General features: G+C 39.3%; 1 protein-coding gene across 4 annotated transcripts in view; it reads right to left on the reverse strand.

Moving 5' to 3' along the window:
- FMN2 (formin 2) overlaps positions 1-13346 on the reverse strand; it is a 389598-nt gene that overhangs the window by 288085 nt on the left and 88167 nt on the right. For 2 of the 4 annotated variants that reach the window (XM_054660802.2, XM_054660798.2), the window contains exons 3-5: positions 13177-13324; positions 11090-11101; positions 3256-3311 (exon numbers count right to left, since the gene is read on the reverse strand). In XM_054660802.2, coding sequence (XP_054516777.1) covers positions 3256-3311; positions 11090-11101; positions 13177-13324 — 216 coding nt within the window. The remainder of the gene's footprint in view (positions 1-3255; positions 3312-11089; positions 11102-13176; positions 13325-13346) is intronic. The other 2 variants (XM_054660803.2, XM_016941596.4) reach the window with 1 other exon arrangement.

Raw genomic sequence — 13346 nt, forward strand, 5'->3', positions numbered from 1 at the left:
TCAGATAGAGCAGATTTTCAGAGCATATTACTTGAAATTAAAATAATCAGTAAGTGAGGTCTCAAGAATGTAATTTTATTTGAAAACCTAATTCCACAGGGTCATCAATAAAAGCATTCAAGGAGTAGCTACAGTCCGTTCTTTTCACTTGAGTGCCAGCTGTATTTGCTTTAAGCATCAGACTCTCTGGCAACACCACAGCCTTCTACTCCTGTGAGTTGAGGAAAGGCTTTATGAGTCATGTGTTTTTTCTAGGGATATTGCACTCTCAGAATTATTAACTACAGAAAGAGTAAAAGTCAAAACTCATTCAATAAATTCCAATGTGCTCAGATTGAGAGAACAGGTGTCTGAACACACATCTGAAGAATAACTTAGAGAGGATGCTTTCCAACTCGGCTGCAAGCCTCTGACTAAGCAGTCCTGGGGATCTCACGTTACGACCACAGAAGAACACAGGCGACGCTGATGGACCAGAAAAATCTCTTAGGTTCATCATTCATACTGAGAAAACTGCCTTCAAACCTCTCATTTCCAGCTGTATTTAGAGATACAGAACTGCCATCTAGCGACTAAGAAGGAAAAAGCAAGGACTTTCCATGAAAAATAATTTTTTTTACATAATAACAAAGCACTAAAGTTAGTAAAATTAACACAACTTAGCACATCAAAGTTCTAGTAAAACTTCAAAACGTATAAGTGAACTAATATACCTATTTGCCTCTATAATGTATCTGGACATCTAACTCATACATGGTATAGTTTAAATATAATAAAATAAATTTAGAATCTCATTCATCTGACGATTTTGGCATAGGGTGATTACCCATGTAAAAGTATAATTTTTATCATAGTATAAGTATAAAATCAAACAGATCTATACTCAAATAGTAGGCCTACCCTTTATCAAGTTTGTGATCTGATGCAAGTTATTTTAACTCGTATAATCATTTTCTTTAGCAGTTAAATGCGCATTATAATAGTTACTTTAAAGGATTATTGTGAGGATTTCTTAAGGTAACAGAGTGAAAGAACAGGTATGCAGTAGGTTGACAATTAATTTGAGTTTTCTGTATCCCCTTTATGGCCAGTTACTTTAGCCTGTCATGAAACATATCCATATCATCTAAGAAAAGAATCAGCCCATAAAATAAATGTATGACAAAGAGCTAATGATTCCAAAAGTAAGTGATGTCATTGTCGGGTGCTTAAAATCGATTGCTTCCAAATATTGTTCCCTCTCAATTAATTTTCCTGACTTCCAGACACTTCACTGTCAACAAGGATAAGATGTAACATTTATTCAATCTATTTCACCCTTGAGTCTTCAAGTTGTAAAATCAAGTGTTTTTAAATAACCTACTCCATTAGGTTTTCTGCTTATTGCAATATATTTTACCATGGTCCATCGCTCAGGAAAAACACTATAATGTTACACACATGAATATGTATCTTGAAACAGCATAATATAGAAAGCAATGCTGTACATGTTTTATCATTGTTGATATTATCAAATACTTCCTGTTCAGGTTCTCTTTGACATTATCGTATGTAACAATTGATTCATATACGTCCTGAACATAAGAATTTAGAAAAACTTAATGTATTCCTTTAAATCACAATTTAGCCATGCTTTCCACACCAAAAAAAGGCTTAAAAAGTGAGGGAAGATTTGAGGGTACTATCTTTCTTAATAACTGCTGACTTTACTATTTCTTTTTACCTTTCTTTATCTTATTTGCTGTGGGCTAATCATTGCAGATAATTAAGGAACCATCAGTTGAGCCCACCATGCCTCTCCAAGTGCCACCAAGTTGATGTAGCCCTCTGCTCCCATAACAATAAGCTGGAAAAACTTGCTTTTTCAATGACCTGTCCTTAAGGATAGCTAACCTAGCCGCATTTTTGAAAAGCACCCAGGTGCTGTTTTCAACCAATGTTATACCCCAATTTATCCTCCAGGGGGAGCACAACTTTCATGTATAACACAGGGATTCTTTTCTAAAGGGAAGTTATTTGATGAGTTCTCAGAGATCAGCAATAATTTAATTTTACAGAGAAGAACCCTATGACCCAGGTAATCTAAGCTTGTTGTCATCACACTAATCAGAAATAGATCCGGGTGTAAAACCCAAGTATGTGTCTCTTCATTTTCTCCTAGACCACCAACAGAACAGAACACATCTTTTTACTGTTCATTTCTAATACTAAGTTACTGACAAAAGCATAGTTGGGTGAAAATGTAAATTGGTTTGTAAGCAATGGTTTTATATCCAAAAGAGCAATTGCTATCCACAATTACTATTCCATACACGTTTCCTTTCTTGCAGTTTTTTTTTTTAATAAGAAATCCATTTTAGCATAGCTTGCATTTTAGTGTAAGAAAAAAAAAACCCACAAAATTTGGCTTCTTTGGTAACTGATATGGTTTGGCTCTGTGTCTCCACCCAAATCTCATCTTGTAGCTCCCATAATTCCCACATGTTGTGGGAGGGACCTGGTGGGAGATGACTGAATCATGGGGGCTGGTCTTTCCCACGCTCTTCTCATGATAGTGAATGGGCCTCACGAGATCTAACGGTTTTAAAAATGGGAGTTTCTCTGCACAAGCTCTTTTTTGCCTTCTGCCATCCACGTAAGATGTGATTTGCTTCTCCCTGCCTTCCGCCATGAACTTGTGAGGACTCCCCAGCCATGTGGAAGTGTAAGTCCAATAAGCCTCTTTCTTTTGTAAATTGCCCATTCTCGGGTACACCCTTATCAGCAGTGTGAAAACGCACTAATACAGTAACAGAAAAAAAAAAGTTTCCTGGGAATTAAACAGATACTAATTAATGTTTCATCCACCAAAGTAATAAGAATCTTATTTGACTTTAGGAAAGCTCTGACAGATTTTTTTTTTAAAGATCATAGCCATGGGACTATTTGAGCAGGCACATCTCGCAGACTTCTCCCTGGAGTGGCCACCGTTTCCTGCTGGAGCCAGCTGTTATTGGGCCCAACTCTTTGGCTGGATATAGAATAAAACAGTTTCTGAAAAGCTTGTACTCAGTTCCACTTCAAGGCTGATTTTCTATGCAAAATATAAATGGAAGAAAACATCCCCTTCTGCCTGACTGGATTCCGCTGCAGACTTAGGGAAAACAAGGGCATCCTAGCCAGCCGGGCAGATGGAAAGATAAATCGCAGAGTCTGTCACAATCTTAAGACAAATAAGACAGATGGGAATCTGACATCCTAATAAGATCATCTTACCTTCTGGACAGCATCTGAGCGTTTTTGGGGAGTTTCGGAAACAGCAGATTGAGATTCTAGATTGGAAAGGAAGCACACAGTCAGTATCTTAAAGGACAATTTTCCCATTTCTTCAATCAGAAAATAAAACTTTCACTAAAATATATCATTAACCATAAGTACCAAAAAACATCCAGTCTCTCTTCCAATTATATAACTGGGTTATTAGGATATGACTACTTTTCAGTATATATAATACATACAATGAGAATGCTCATGTCATTTTTAAAAATTGGGATATTCCTATGCCCTTCTCTATATATCAACTATTCTTATTTGTCTCAATTGCTAGTTTCTAAATTGTGCCAGAAAGTCCTTCTAAGACTTTCACAGATTATATTATTCACTTAGCTGAAGTCTGTATCACGATAGAAGCCACCTCACCAAGGTTGAAGGATGGGAGCCCAAAAGCCTCATCTAACTGTTGTCAAATTGCTCCTTGATTTCAACGAGAGATAACGAACACTGTCACCAAGAGACACTGAGTAAGAAGGGATTCTGAACCGGTTTTTCTCTTTTAGTCCTCATGTCATCTGAGATTCTATGAGACTGCAAATTCATCATTCTAAGAAGACCTAAGGCATAACCAAGTCAGGGATTTGTTTTCGTAAGCGAGAGGGCACTTTCTTCTAAGTGAAGCTTGCGTGCAAATTTAAAAATAAAAGGGCCTTTAGGATAAAAATAAAAATGAAAGGGCCTTCAAGGAATTCCTCGTGCTCCATGAATCAGAGCCTGAAACACCACTAATCTCATCATCCATCCTCTAGAGGCACCTTTCAGATGAGAAATTCAAAGCCCATAACGCAAGTGGTTGTTGGCAAGGTGAAGACGAGAGTTTATATCTCCTGACTGTCGCGGTGCACCCCTGACTGGCATGCAGACCAGACCCTGGACACGAGGTACAGCAGTCACTGTTTTTGGTTTTGTTTTTTTCTTTTCTTTTCTTTTTTTTTTTTTTTTTTTTTTTGAGATGGAGTTTCGCTCTTTCACCCAGGCTGGAGTGCAACGGCGTGATCTTGGCTCACTGCAACCTCCGCCTCCTGGGTTCAAGCGATTCTCCTGTCTCAGCCTCCCGAATAGCTGGGATTACAGGCACCCGCCACCACACCCAGCTAATTTTTTATTTTTTTTTTGGTACAGACGGGGTTTCACCATGTTGGCCAGGCTGGTCTCGAACTCCTGACCTCGTGATCCACCCGCCTTGGCCTCCCAAAGTGCTGGGATTACAGGCATGAACCACCGTGCTCGGCCAGCAGTCACTCTTTATGGTCATTTTGACATTTCCCATTTAGCCACATGGTAGCTGATATATGTGACAATGCTACAGAAAAATAAAAGGCATTTAGTATTTAAACAGCATAACATACTGTTAAGCTACAATGAAAGTTTTCATTTCACTCAGCTGAGAATCTGTCTCCACAGGGACCCACAAGGCCTGGTTTCAACTACTGTTACTCCCTAGCCTCTCTACCCACCTCCATCTGTCCCAACTTGCTCACCAGGCCAGCCACCCTGGCCAGCTTGCTTGTCTTGTCACACACCAGTCATGCTTCTTCCATAGGGCTGCCAAAGCCACAGTGGCTACTGCCTCTGCCCAGAGCACTGCACTTACTCTTCTTCCCAAAATCTGCAAGCCCCACTCTGTGGCTGCTTCCTTCGGGGCTTTGCTCAAGCAGCGACCCCACCCAGTCCTTGGCACTCACCACACACTCACCCTTACTTTCTTCGTAACCTGGATCATCACACCATATACTCCATAATGCACTTGGTTGCCTACTTATTTATACCTCTTATTCCACTAGAACATAAACTCTGTGAAAGCAAGAATTTTTGTCAGTTTTTCCTCTTGTTGTGTCCCCCACATCCAAATAGTGCCTGGTACTTAGTAGGTGCTTAAAATATTTGTTGAGTAATTGTAGGAGTGAATGAAAGAATAAATGAAAGATCAAAACAATGATGAGAACATGAAAGTGGGTTCCACCAGGAAAAGTGGGGTATCCTGGGCAGAGAAAGAGAGAGTAAGGATTTTACAAGAGACAATATAGATATTGCCTTGCCTTTAGCTATTTTCTGAATCTCAGCTAGGAGTATATATTTTAAAACAAAAATCATTGAGAATAGCATGATGCAGTCACTTACCAGTAAGTGTCACAGTGGCAATAAACAACTGGCCTTAAAATACAACCATTTTCCCAGATAAATATAGCATATCATTGAGCTAATCAAAAAGGGATTCTTTTCTCTTATATTGACAAATCTCTACTCTGAACTTAACACCAGAGTTAGCCAAATTTTAATAAAGATCTTTAACAGCAAAGCTAGTTAACAGTTAATATTAAAGCAAATCCAAACTCCAGAACGCTCTCATTTTCTATTGTTTTTCGTCACTTCCAAATCCTCCCAAACACAATAGACTCAAGACAAGTCTTGGCTTTGTACCAGTGGGGAAAAGTCTCTCTTCCTCTTCTATTTAGATCGTGCCACAAGAGCCTAAAGGCTCTCCTGGTGGTACACGAAGAGTTCTTTACATTAGGAATGCATAAAATGCTTTCTAGCTTTGTTCTATAGTCCTTGACCCGGTAACTGGACCCAAAAAGTAAACTTCTGGGCTCTGATTGTAAAGAACAAGTGCAGTTTATCAGAAAAACGTACTTAGAAAACCACATTAGAAAGATGCATCAGCAAAATATTCTGCACACCTACACCCAAACTCTCAGCTCCTCTCTGTCTAATTCAATGGTTACCTGAACTGAATTCATTCTCCCAATCCCATCCCTTTCACTATAGTTTTTATTTGTTTGAATCTGTGTGTTAAAACATAGAAGAGAAATTTGCATGTTGAAATGCTGTCTTCAAAATCATAAACTGGAAAATAGGAGTTCTAGAGGGTCAAGATTTTAAGATGAAAGACATGTACAGAATGACTTCACTGAGAAATAAAGGGAAAATAAATGAGAACCACTGGGAGAGGAGAGAAAAATACATGATAAGGAAAAAGAAAACAACACAGAATAAAAGAAAGAGAAGGAGAAAGTATAGGAGGGAGAAAGTGAAGGGAAACATGAAAAATGGCGAAAGTGTCCTTTAGGGAGCGGAGAGAAATTGATGTACCAGTAATGGCTGAAGAGTGGAGTCACTAGATAGGTGCATCTGAGATATCAGCTTAGTTCCAACTTTCATAGAGCTCCCTAAATGAAAGTGATCACTCCCGGAACTCCCGCCTCCCACGTTCCCAACACTCTCCTCCTCCCAGGATCCAGGGCACTTTCAGGAATTGCCTTAAACCCAGCTCTAGGACAGACTGATCATCTCCATCGAATATTCATCACTAGAATGGTTATTATATTCAAAGAGTAATCCGGTGAGAGAGCTCTCAAGGGTACATTTAAAATGGCCACCTCCTTCACCCATCCTTAAAATTAAGAAACCAGAATGTTCTTTAAAAAAAAAAAAAAAAATCAGGCCGGGCGCAGTGGCTCACATCTGTAATCCCAGCACTTCGGGAGGCCGAGGCGGGCAGATCACAAGGTCAGGCCAATACGGTGAAACCCCGTCTCTACTAAAAATACAAAAATGAGCCGGCCTGGTGGTGGGCACCTGTAGTCCCAGCTACTCGGGAGGCTGACGCAGGAGAATCACTTGAACCCAGGAGGCCGAGCTTGCAGTGAGCCGAGATCGCGCCACTGCACTCCAGCCTCGGCGACAGAGCGAGTCTCAAAAAAAAAAAAAAAGTTAAATATTCCATTTTACAAAGTTACCTCAAAATTCCGAGCATAATCTAAAATTCTGGACTCCCTATGGACTCCAAATGTTTCAGGACTGACCTCTTTACCATCACAAAATAAGCCTTTCACTCACGAAACAAAACATACTTGGATGAGCTGTGTATTTACAGAGAGAAGACAGTAAGACAATGAGCGGGATATGCCTCTCAGCTAAGAATGGAAAATAAACCGCCCTTTAAAATATACATACAAAATATGCCTTCTAAAAATGAATGAAGTAGTCTCTAAACAGTTAGACATTTTAAGTTAAAATGCAGCTATATAAAATTATTATATTATAGCTTCTTTAATGGTATATACCAGTTTGATTCAAATCCAGTCAATTTAACTGAAACAGAATTCATTAAACTTCATTTAAATAGCATGACTTATGATTGGCTGCCTAATAAATGCAAGATGTTTTTAATTCTGATATACCATGTCTTTCCACAAATGAAGATGAGGTTAAATACCTGAACTTTCCTAAATGAGGCCAATTCCATGATCTGCTTATTTGATTATTTAACAGTACTGAGGCTCTGCCTCTCATTGTCAACAAAATACAGACACACCTAGGCTCTAGTTAGCGCAGGAGAAAATCAAGGCCAATTTTATGAAAACTATATGTAGGCGTGTGTGTGTGTGTATATATATATACATGTATGTATACACACACATGCATGCACATACTATGTAATATATAATATTCAATATATTATCTAATTCAATATATAATATATATTCAATTTATATATATTATATAATCATAACCTAATCATATAATATATATATTATATTATATATTTACATGTTGAAAATGTGTAATTATTTTTGGGAGACACAGTCAGTCTATTACAGTACATTTTATTCCTTGATTAAGTGAGGGGCTCAGAGAGATAGAATACTACCAAGTCTCCCCTGGTCCCTTATAGAATTTCTGCATTATCTCAACCGAACTTATGTTAAAACATTTGAACAAAACACAGGAATGGACCAGGCATGGTGGCTCATGTCTGTAATCCCAGCACTTTGGGAGGCCAAGGTGGGAGGATCACTTAAGCCCAGAGTTCAACACCAGCCTGAGCTACATGACAAAACCTCATATCTACAAAAAATTTTAAAAATTAGCTGGGAGTGGTAGCTCACACCTGTAATCCCAGCACTTTGGGAGGCCGAGGTGGAAGGATCACTTGAGCTCGGGTGGTGAAGGCTACAGTGGGCCGGGATCATGCCACTATACACCAGCCTGGGTGACAGAGTTAAACCCTGTCTCAAAAAAAGAAAAAAGAAAGAAAAGAAATGAGTTGTATTGACATTGCACGGCACAGAACTTCTTCTCTTAGGAACAATTAGAGACACTTCTTTGGGATATTAGTTGTGCTTCTGTGAGTGACTGTGTTTTCAATCTCTTGGACACTGAGGAAGACACTCACATTCCCCTTTCTGCTTTGCACCTGAGGGCTAAATTTCCAATTACCTTTAAAAATGGCACATCCTTAGGAGATACATTTCACTTGGCTGTCTTATCTCAGCTTCATTTTATTGTTCCATCCTAAATTCCTTTTCGTTTGATCTATATTCCTTTATGATCCTTTTGTACATTTTACATATTTATAAGCTGCTCAAATCTTTTTTTGGAACAAAGGTGAATTACAATGTATTCAGCCAGTGCACAACTGCATTTTAAAGGATTTTCACATGAAAATCTTCTGCCATGGTTCTTTGTTTCTTTCTTTTCTTTTATTCCTTGCAGTAGGAAGTCAGCTACCATGTTTCTACCAGATCCTCTTCCATATATTTTCTTCTAGGATTTTCTGTGCCTTGATTGCCTTTCTAAAAAGTCAGTTCTCTGTTTCCTCTCAGCCATTCACATTTTCAAAGAAAGGGAAGGGATTTAATTTTCCACAGAGGAAACGACAATGATCAAGTCCCTATTCACATCTACACACCTTGCTCCTGCTCCAGGTTCTCCATGAATTTGAAAACTCAAGTTAATTATTTGATGTTGTTCAAATCTATTGAATGACCTTTGAAACTTGGTATTGAGCCCCTAAATTGGTCCAAGAACTGTTTTAGCCCATACAAAACTCTCCCTCAAATCTTGCATTAATGTGCTAAGTAGATGTTTATTTAGATCTTTTCCAGCAAAAGAATTTCATCATTCACTCAAATATTTAAGTACATACTATGTGCCAGAAAGTCTTGAAATTCTGAAAGCTGATGGGGAAGACATGTATATGTATAAACAGAAAAATTCAATACGTAAAGCATTCAGATGACAGAGAGATGAATAGGATGCCATGGGACTCCAGAAAAGGGTCCATGAGTGGGAAACAGCCATGGATGGGTGGGAGACTGCTGTGTATAGCCAAGGGAAACTGAGGGAGAAGATAAAGAGAAAATGATAAATAGAAAGGGTTTCTTTGTATCAGTGTTTTTGCCACCAACTGGTTTGGGTTCTTTATTTGTTTAATGCCACCAACATGGGAAGCACATTACTTCCTTTTTTCCCAGCCAGTCTTATCCTTCAGGGGTGTTCTGCAGACTTCAAAAGGTCAATGTTAACACTTTAGGCCCATCTGTGGAGACAATGCCAACTGCAGAGGGAGCCAGGATGAGAACAAAGGACTGCCAGGAACCTGCAACTCACTGGTGAGAAGAGGCACCAAGACCTCACCATGGCCTCAGCCCTTCCAATTCATACAAAGAAGGGGCGGTTCCTTCACCAATCCATAAAGGAGGAAAACACCATCTTTCACAGAACAGATCATGAAAAAGTTAAAGTGAGATGCCCCCTATGCAGTTAAAGTGAGATACATGAAAAAGGCAGAAGACAGAGTACCACAAATCTGAACTAGCTGGACATGTGAATTGGGTAACCCATTTTAAGAGCTGGAAAAAAGGCCCAGCGCAGTGGCTCACGCCTGTAATCCCAGCACTTTGGGAGGCCAAGGGGGGTGGATCACCTGAGGTCAGGAGTTCAAGACTAGCTGGGCCAACATGGTGAAACCCCGTCTCTACAAAAATACAAAAATTAGCTGGGCATGATGGTGGGTGCCTGTAATCCCATCCCTTTGGGAGGCTGAGGCGGGAAAATCACTTGAACCCGGGAGACGGTGGTTGCAGTGAGCAGAGATCATGCCATTGCACTCCAGCCTGGGCGACGGAGTGAGACTCCAAAAACAAACAAACAACAACAAAAAATGAGCTGAAAAAAACAACAAACGAAGCACGCAGGAAAAAAAAAAAAAGTCCTCAATTTTCTAAGCTAGACCTGCAAGTCTTTCTTCTTCAGAAAATGTCACTGAACTCTTTCACTTTGAATTAAAATAGAAAGGGGTCACCCGGGCACAGTGGCTCATGCCTGTAATCCCAGCACTTTGGGAGGCAGAGGCGGGCAGATCACTTGAGGTCAGGAATTCGAGAGCAGCTTAGCTAACATGGTGAAACCCTGTCTCTACTAAAAATACAAAAATTAGCTTGGCTTGGTGGTGGGTGCATGTAATCCCAGCTACTCCGGAGGCTGAGGCAGGAGAATCACTTGAACTCAGGAGGCGGAGGTTGCAGTGAGCCGAGATTGCGCCATTACACTGTAGCCTGGGTGACAGAGTAAGAATCCATAAAAAAAAAAAAAAAAGAAAGAAAGGGGTCATGTGTTATATACAGTGGATTTAACCAAGATGTCACTACAGAAGAATGTGCACCTATCAGTTAACTACAAATAGATCATTACTATTAATAATTATATTATCAAACTTTGTGATTGATGTAAAACATGAGACTGTAGGCAAAGGTTACCTATGATACTGACATTCCCACTCTTACAACTGACTGATTAGAAGAGAGTGTGGTATGGTTCTGGGAATGAGGCTGTCTCATGGAAGTGTCTCTCCAAATTTACGTCAGGGAGTCACAACAGAAGAAGTTTAGAAAGACCCATTAGATCACTCTGATGAAAAAATGCTATATGACTGCTGGGGTTTATAGATCAACAAGAGAAAAATAAGTCACTAAGTTAAATTACTTCTTACCTCCATCATCCTCTTCAAGAATGCATTTATAAAAAGGAGACAAGTTATTTCATTAAAAATCACTTGCTCTAGCATTTTGCAAGCTACATCAAATCATGAAGCAAAAACCAGGTGACAAACTTCCTGGTATCAATTCCAACTATCATCTTTTACCAAACTAAAATTCAGGTTATCACATTCAATTAACTTCGAGTCAAGTGCTCCACCAGTATATACACCAGCAACATAAAATGTTTCATAATGTTTTATAAAGTTCCCTAAAATTTAAGAATATCATATAAATGTTTCAGTTAGAAAAGTTGAGAATGATACAGTAGGGAACAGAAAACATGAAAATATCACCCAATCAATGATGCAAAACACGGGATAAAAGGGCTCTCCATGCAACTGATTAATTCAACTACATCTACCCCTAAGTATTTTGTATCAATAAATGTTATCATAAATAGAGTAGTGTAGAAAATGGGATCAATACTTTTAATTGTGTGTTTTCCTTTGAAAACTAAAAGTCCTTTTACTTGCTTGATTTTCAGGTGCTGTCATGTTAGAGGTCTCTGATCTCTGAAGATCTTTGCTTAAAGGAAGTCTGCCTTGACCTTTGAGAAACTGTTCTCTCTAAGTGTTACGATGTCCAGTAACCTGGAACAACACTTCCTACACCCTCTCTCTCATTTGTTGTTCATTTCAGGGAGTACAGCCCACCTAGTGAATATCAAGCAGTGTTTCAAAAGCACTGGACATCTCAAAAGGGAGATTCAAGGTCAAGCGTGGGCCCTCATTTCAGTGCATCAGTGGAAAGAAAAAAGCGCAAATACATTCCTCCAGAGACTGGGATGAAAATGGGAGGCAAGTGCAGAACTTTGCGGGGGGGACTGGAATAAAACCTTTTACATTGTTGGTCATTGTCGGTTGAAAGGGACCTCATGAATAAGGCAATGACATGAAACAATGATAATAATTGTAATAAATAATATTAAATACACGGAGCTAGGCACTGCATTCTACATTCTAATGCTTCATATAAATGCCTATAATTCTCATAACAGCCCTACACAGTACATGCTATGCTCATCACCATTTTACAGATGAGAAAACTGAATACAGTTGTTAGGAAATTTGCCTAAGATTACAAAGCTAATAAGTTGGCAGAGCCCAAGCTCCATGCTTTTAAGTTATGCTCTTCTACTATGCATCCAAAATAACTTTCTAATGACTGTCTTCCTCTCTATGAGACAATGAGAAAAAAAAATCAAAATTCTTAACTCTAATATCTATGTTACCATTTAGGAAAATCTGGTGGAGGAGAAATCTATGAAGAGCAATGATGCTCTTCTACTTACTCCTCACTCATGCTTCAGAAATCAATATTTATGCCTGGTCAGTCCACCAGGAGGAAGCTGGGAATTTATTACAACAAAATGAAGAAAAGCCCAGGTGCGGTGGCTCATGCCTGTAATTCCAGCACTTTAGGAGACCGAGGTAGGAGAACTGCTCGAGCCCAGGAGTCTGGATCAGCCTAGGCAACAGAGTGAGACTCTGGCTCTACAAAAAAATTAGCTGGACGTGGTGGTGTATGGCTGGGGTCCCAGCTACTTGGTAGGCTCAGTTGGGAGAATCGCTTAAGCCAGGGAAGTTGAGACTGCAGCGAGTCATGCTCCACTGCACTCTAGCCTGGGTGACAGAGAAAGACCTTGTCCAAAAAAAAAAAAAAAAAAGAAGAAGAAGAAGGGGGAAAAAAAGGAGAAAACAACCATATTCCATAAAGCATTGTTACACAAATATGGTTCTCATGTCTGTATGACAAATATAAAGTGTTTTCTTAAAACCAGGCTTGGGGTCATCATCCTGCTGAACTCCTCCAAATAAACCTGAGGCTGATCTCACGCTACCTTCCCAGCCAATAACACAAAATAAGACAACAAAAGGAACAAAGAGAGAAAAGACCCCAAAGTAAAAACTTTTTGAAGATTATATCTGAATGCCATGCAATTAAAAATAAAAGATTACTTAAAACTAAGATTTAATAAAACTTATCTCTCTCTATCTTGCCTCTTCCAGTTATCTCTGAAGACAAAGGAAACGGTTACCTGTTTCAGCATCCTCGAGCCTGTGTTCCTCATCGGGAGGTTTGGATGGTGGCCCCATGGATGGAACTCGCCTAGGAAACTGCCCTTCTGAATAGTCCAACGAGTGTGTGGGTTGACTAACTGCAGCCCAGGTATAAAGTTGATCTTGCTATATTTAAAAATAAAAAATG

Source organism: Pan troglodytes, chromosome 1 (genome assembly GCF_028858775.2).
Source record: "Pan troglodytes isolate AG18354 chromosome 1, NHGRI_mPanTro3-v2.0_pri, whole genome shotgun sequence".
NCBI classification, from domain to species: Eukaryota; Metazoa; Chordata; class Mammalia; order Primates; family Hominidae; genus Pan; species Pan troglodytes.